This window comes from Lactuca saligna, chromosome 7 (genome assembly GCF_052625555.1).
Source record: "Lactuca saligna cultivar CGN05327 chromosome 7, ASM5262555v1, whole genome shotgun sequence".
Taxonomy (NCBI): domain Eukaryota; kingdom Viridiplantae; phylum Streptophyta; class Magnoliopsida; order Asterales; family Asteraceae; genus Lactuca; species Lactuca saligna.
The window spans coordinates 40,605,877-40,613,340 of record NC_136423.1 but is presented as its reverse complement, the minus strand read 5'-3'; the positions used below and the strand labels follow the sequence as shown (position 1 = coordinate 40,613,340).

At 36.0% G+C, this 7,464-nt stretch overlaps 1 protein-coding gene across 1 annotated transcript; it reads right to left on the bottom strand.

The window, feature by feature from the left end:
• Positions 1-2,521: 2,521 nt before the first annotated feature.
• LOC145006529 (uncharacterized) lies at positions 2,522-6,778 on the bottom strand. The gene is made up of 7 exons (XM_078965609.1): positions 6,256-6,778; positions 4,550-5,056; positions 4,351-4,461; positions 4,138-4,248; positions 3,949-3,996; positions 3,420-3,850; positions 2,522-3,317 (listed from the first exon to the last, which is right to left on the bottom strand). The coding sequence occupies exons 1-7, from the start codon at positions 6,728-6,730 to the stop codon at positions 2,706-2,708; spliced, it is 2,295 nt and encodes a 764-aa protein (XP_078821735.1). The 5' UTR covers positions 6,731-6,778; the 3' UTR covers positions 2,522-2,705.
• Positions 6,779-7,464: the final 686 nt, after the last annotated feature.

Below are 7,464 nucleotides of genomic sequence, written 5' to 3'. Positions count from 1 at the left end.
AGTTGTGGAAGAGAGAAGAAGAAGAAAAATGGTATTACCGTCCTTTGAAGGTGTCCTCTTCAATTTTGTTTTTAATCGATCTACAGGGATGATGGGAAGCGGTGAAATCAATTTAGGGCTAATGTTCTATATTTATCTTTGCTTGTTGCGTGATATAAGGAATTGTTGTTGATCTACCATAATTAACTATGCAAAGATTACTATAATACCCTTAAATTATTTATTTAATGATTTATTTTTTCCTAATTTCCTATTGGTGCATTCATGCACACAATAGTTGCTAAAAACATTTGAACCTAGCTCTCTCTCTCTCTCTCTCTCTATATATATATATATATATATATATATATATATATATATATATATATATATATATATATATATATATTACCATCGGTTGTCCCTGATATGCAACTGATATATGCAGACCACTACAATGCTTGTAAGAGGGAATGCTTCATTTTATCTTTTGAAGTCAAAGTGTAAATCCAAACTTAATGGGGTTAAGGTAATAGGATAATGGTTATTGTGTATAGGATCATAATAAAGAAAAATGTAATGTATGATGGAATAAAGTAAAGAATAGTTTATATGATTCAATAGTTTGTAATTGGTTGTAGTTTTGTATGTTTAACTCGTACTTGCTGTGTTATTTTCGTATTTAGTTATAGTTGACACTTTAAACATTATTCAGGTGAGTTTCATGATTTTATACATGATATTATGTTTTTACATTGTGTTAACTCGTATGATATGATTATATGTTTCACATAGCCTCCTTGTGAGGACATAGCGTTGTTCTCATTATAGCAAAGAAATTGCATAACCTTGTTCTCGATTGTGAAAAAGTGGAAAGTAGCATGGTCTTGTTCACTTTAGATACAAAAGGAAAGTTATGTGTTTATGATAAAATGTGTAGATAAGTGTGCTCACTAAGCAATTTGCTTATCCATTGAAATTTAATATTTTTTTCAAGGGTTCATAGGAAAAAGAGTTTAGTTTGACTGCTACGAGTTTCCGTGTCATAAATTTTAGAATATTAAAATTTTAAAGACGTTCGCTCATTGATTTTAAGACTCTTCATTTTATTTAGCTTCCAAACAAAATTTTTAAAGATTATCTATGGTTTCACCTTATGTTTAACATTGAATGTTTATTTAAATATTTCCACTTTTATTAATATATTTATAAAATATAGGTGTTATAAGACAACCCAGCTTAGATAATTGTGTTTTTCTCTCATGGTCATCCAAGCGACAAACCTCCATCTCTTGGTTCTCGAGGTCGAGTATCATGGGGTCGCAAATGCAATTTTAGAAACATATTGGTTATGTAGTCTCCTTCGTTAGCTCCACTCCTTGCCTCCCATAGTCACCATCATTTATTGTGACAACGTCAATGTTGTATACATGTCTTCTAACCCTATGCAACATTAACTCATCAACACTCAAGATCAATCGTCACTTCAACTATGATCAAGTAGTTGTTAGTAGAGTTCGACTCTTTCATGTTTAATCCAATGCATAGTATGCATACATCTTCACTAAAGGGCTTTCACCATCATTATTTGTTGATCTCCAGTTCTTTGAACGTTTGGTGCAGTCATCCTGATGAACCTACAAGTCATGTTAGTGTATTAATATTGCATATTTAGACCCACTTTGGGGTTTATTACTCTTTAGCCTAATACCGCCCTTTGTATGATGTATGTATATTTCTAAATATTGGATTGATCGGTTCATGGGGAAATATTCAAACTTGATGCTATGGGCAGAAATTGTTGACCCCACTCTATTGTGGTCTTGTAAGTGCTTTACAATACCTTACATTTGCTCGATGCAGTCTCACTTATGGATTTCAGCTTATTTTCCTTTTTATACATGACCCTCATAGGGCTCACTATAGTACCCCAAGGTCCATTAAGGTGGGTGCCCCACTAAAAGATGATCCACCTCAGGCAATAGTGATTTTTGTAAAAGTAGCATTCTTTCATGGTTATGGAAGCGAAAGATTGCCATCTCTCAGTAGTCACAAATGTATTTGGTGAAACATATTGGTTACATAATCTCCTTTATGAGCTCCAATCCTCGACTTCTAAAGCCATTATCATTTATTGTGACGATGTCAAGGTGGTATACATGTTCTCAAACTCATTGCAACATCAATGTATCATGCACATAAAGATCGACCTTCACTTTGTCCGTGATCAAGTAGCTTTTTGAGGAGCTCGAGTCCTTCATGTTCCATCTAGTGAATGTTATCCATACATCTTCACTAAATGGCTTTTTGAATCACTATTTCTTGATCTTCGGTTCACTTTGGGCTTTATTAGTGTTTACCTCAATACGGCTTTTTGTACGATGTATATATATTTATGATTAATGGATGGATGAGTTCATGTGAAAATATTTAAACTAACACATACAAATGATTAATTGAAGGAAAGATCGCAACATTAATTATGTACTCTAATCGTGTGTTAGCCAACTACAGTAGGAACATTTATGTTATTGTTTACAAATTTAACAAATAACAATCTTATATTCTGATCAATGATTTTCCATGTTTCCACCTAACCACATTTTTCTCAATCCATATAACTCAAGTAATTGTCATATTAAAAGTAAGGACCAACATACGAAGTCCAATATGACCATAGTACAACTCTATTTTGTCCACCATCTATAATCAAGCGCAAAGTTTTATTAGAAAGTGTCGTCTCTTTTCTTACCAAAAATACTACGACCATATGTGGCACTCATCAAGTCTATGATGAGACGGAATTGCAGGGTCACAAAAGAAATAATCGGTAGGCATGTCAACACAACTATTGGAATAAGAATCCTTGAGTTCCTTTGGCCAAATACAATGTACAATGTTGAACCAAAAGCTACTATCATGGATGTGGTTGAGATGAACAAGGTAGCCAAACCAATTATCAACTTTGTAGGCAACTTGAAGAGAAAGTCTTGTTCAGCAAAACGTGCGGTGAGAACCGACAAAAATGTTAACAATGAAGTAACGGCTGCAAATAATGATATGGCATCCGATATTGCAAATATGGTGAAGGCTGTATTGCTGGTAAAAACGGGTAGTCCAGTGTCCTGATTGTTTCCTCCTGGCACTGTAATTGCTGCTGCAAACACAACGGTGACAATTAATGCAGCTGTGATGGTGTATGACTCTGCAGTGGCCTTCATCCATTTTTCTCCCTCAATTACCAAGTCCTTATGTTCTCTTGTAAACACCATTTGAGGTGTTTCATCAAAAGAGTTCCTTTGTATGATGTTCAAAGGACATACAAATCTTTCAACTTCCTACAAGATTATAGTATGTTAACCATGACTGATAAATAATGTGGTCTTAAAACATCATATATGCCAAATGAATTCAATTTTTGAATCATCAAAGGTTTCTACCTTAAACCATTGTAGTTCACGTTGAATCTGTAAAGCTGCTCCGGATATAAGGTTAAGTTTGTTGGAAGGTGCCAATCTTGCAGCCAAATGCAGGAGATTATTTCGAGAAGGGTCTTTGATTGTTCTGTAAATATTCTTGTGTTCGCCCATTTGATATAGCATGTTGTAAATGTTTTCGGAGCGATTTATCACAGCATATTGAATTATGTTGTGACCTTCTTCATTGGCACTCGTAAGTGCATCTGGAAAATAAGACAGAATATATTCTACAACATCGTATGAATTTTGTCTTATGGCTTCATAAAGCGGATTCATGTAATATAGATGGTAACACATGGGGTCATTCCTGAATCTTATCAAGTCACATACCGACGCTAATAGTAGAATAGCATCAAGATGTGTTCGAACTCTCTCTTTAATATATGGCCACCCTGCAACATAGACGTAAATGAGCATCTGATACAAAAAGAAAGGACCTTTTTTCTTCTAATTTTCTTATAGAATGATGGTAATTAATCGTTCTTCTTACGTAACATCTTAAGGATTAGAGGTAAAAGCTTGAGAATCCAATAAATCCCTGCATTAATTAGGCGATAGAAAGTTTGTTAATATGGGGTTATGGAAGTAAAAAAGTTACTAAAACGTAATTAATTATAATAAGTATTGTTGTGTGTTCACCAAATTAGATGTCTATAAAAAATATCAATTCATGACCTACCAACATAGAATAGGCTGATAAATTTTCCAACCCTAGTACCACATTTCTCAACCGTATAATCAGATGCGATAACCACAGCGCTTTCTATTTTTGAGTGTAAAATACCAGTCCCTTGAACACAGAAAATTGTTGTACATCAAGTTCATTAGAGAGACCTTGTAATATAGATTGAGAAGATAAGAAACATGCATAATCAAGATAAAATCAACAAACTTGAAAATTCTTCCAACATATTGAGTTCGCGTGGGAAATTTAGAGCAATAGCCATCAAAACAGTATCACCATGCAATGTTTTGTAACGCCCTAGCAAATCACACGCCAAACCTACACATATTTCAAAGTTTATTGTTTCATTTAAGTGGTTTTTTTTTTTTTTTTTTACTACTGGAATCTGAAACCAATAGACACTTACGGAAATCTTTAGAAGAAATAGCAGTAACTAGAAGCTCATCGCCACCTGAACCAGAAAACAGAGTACCCATCTCTAGGTCATTACCGATGTGTTGCAACAGATGCTGAGCTGTCTCTGTATGCATATTAGATAGAGCTATGGCTAATGGGGTGTGACCCTCGTTGTCCTTGGCGAACAATAAATCTGGGTTTCTTCCCACCAAGATGTCAGCAGCTTGGGTGTTGCCAACAATGGCAGCAACATGAAGAAGTGTGCTTCCATCTGAATTTCTTAGATCCAACAGTTGTGTGTTCTCCGGTGTCTTTTCCAGCAGTTTCTGTAATAGGTCCGCTTTCTTGGTAGCACCGATGGCTACATGGAGTGCTGTGTTGCCATTATTCGTGATTTTGTCTATCACTGTAACTTCTCCGTTACTCAAAATGAGATCAATGACATACGCACGTACTCCTACAAGTGCTTGGTAGAATAGTTGGTGAATCCCTGCTCTTCTTTTTTCTTCTTGTTTATCTATAGTTGCATAAATTGGTTATGAATTAAGGTAAAAAACTACAAGATAGATTAAAATATGTGTTCTTCTAATATAATCAAATATAATCAATAGGGACATTAAAGTGTTAGATAATGGAGTTATGTTGCTTCTCAAATGACAATTACATAACAATATATAAAGAATACCTAAAGCCTAATAGCTAAATCCTAAAGGGTTTGGGCCTAAACCCTAATCACTAACATCCCCCGAAGTTTGATCGGGTGGAGACGATTGAACTGGAGAAATAAATAAAAGAAGAAAACATAAAAGCTAGATGAAGAAAGCGGCATTGGCAGTGGAAGAGCTCTAACGATGACGGCTAACAGCAACAGCTCGTCGGAGAAGGAGAGAGAACGTCGGAGAAGGAGAGAGAAGAAGCGACGGTTAGCAAGAGTTCCTTCGTATAAGAAGACAGGAACGACGACAACGATGACGATCATGCGACTGCGGTAGAGGAGTCCACAGAAACGCGGTGAAAAAGAAAGAGGGTTCGAGCTGCAGTGGACGGAGCCAATTCAAGCGAGATCGGTGGCTACAATATTGATAGAGAAAGAGGTGATTGTAGATCAGAGACTACTCGGTGGAGAACGTGCCATCGGAGAGAGGCAGCCGCAACATCAGAAGGGGCTGAATCGGAAAAGAGATCTGAAGAAGTGGCCAGCCGAGAGGAGGAGGCGGAAGGTGAGAAGGCAAAAGTAGAAGAGGCAGTAGAAAAGTCGATGAAAGGGTTTTGGTTTGGTGTCAGCCGGTTGTTTTATTATTTACGCGGAGAAGATGATCATGCAACCAGCAGAAGGGGAGTCCGGAGAAAGGTAGCGAGAAAGGGCTCGAGCTGAGGCGGACGGAGCCAATTTCAGTGAGATCGGCAACTGCAATGTTGATAGAGAAAGAAACGACAACAAATCAGAGGCTGCCATACGGAAAAGGTGTCGTCGAAGGGAAGCAATAGCAACATCAGAAGGGGCTGAACCGAAAAAGAGATCTGAAGAAATATTTTTAGTGATTATACAGTAGAAGCTATATTGTGCAATAGAACATATTCTATTATATTAGTAGTAGTTATATGCTTTGAAGAGATATAAGCTCCAAATAATAATCATAATTAAATAGAAGTATATCTAATTCTAGCTGTCTAATTATCTAAATAAAACATGGATTAGCAAAGAAGAGATTGTACCTTCAAATCGTTGTGGAAGACCAACAAGACCAGAGGTAGTCTGCAATTTTGGAGGACCATATATAGTCTGCAATTCATCCCATACATCTTTTGCAGTGAAATTCATTTTTGTCTGTTGTTGGAATTTGTCTGTGAGACAATTCAAAACATACATGAGTGTTTCTTCCGTGAGTGAACCAAGAATCCATCCTTTAACCAGGGCATCTGATCTTGTCCACAGCCTGTGAGTGTGATGATCATCGACTTTCTCCTTTCCAGAAACATCAGTTTGAGGGCTTTTGAGTGTTCCATCGATGAAACCAAACATATCATGACTCTTTAAGAGACATATCATCTGTGTTTTCCAGATAGCATACTTGTCCCTACCACTCAGCTTCACACTAATAAAGCTTGCTGCTGAAAGATTCGTTGGGTATGGGTATTCTTCTTCTTTAATCTCTACTGTGGCATACTGATTAGAGCTTGAGCTTGCCATCTTTGTATATTCTTTTTTTTTGTTTCTTGAATCCTCCTTTTAATTATCTTCTTACATATTTAAGCTTACAAAGATGACGTTGACTTGTTGTGCTGGCAAAAGCCACGTTATGATTGCTTTCTACATGAAGCATGATGGACTGATGGAGATGACATGGATTGCATCCTCCCCCACCAAAATGAGGCCCACTTATCATATTACATTTAGTAGATGTTAAATAATATTATCTTAATTCAGTTTTTGTTTTTAAATAATGGTTTTCAACATATGTTATGTTCAACCGTGTCCTGTTAAGTAGCTGTTCTTAGCTGGAAGCTGGAGATTGTTAATACTAGTTATGGACACAAACATGTGAACCTGATGGGTACCCATATGCTAAAATAAAATCGTCTTTTTTTTCTTTCTTTCTTAAAGTCCACCTTCTATCTTCTTACATATTTTATTTGGTAAATTAGGAGGGCGTCACGTCCATTAAATATATAAGCTACAATGATGGAGTTGACTTGTACAGCTGACAAAAGCGATATCTGCTAATTCATGAGGCAACATCCAAAGATGCATCCCACCACCTAATCCCCACTTGTAATATTACATTTGGAGGATGTTAAATGACAAATCATATTCTTTTTACTTGTAATCCATTTGATCATTAGGTAAAGATAACAAGAAAAATAATGGCAACGAGTAAGTCGTCTTACTCTTTTATAATACTTATGCTAATTAATTTGATCACT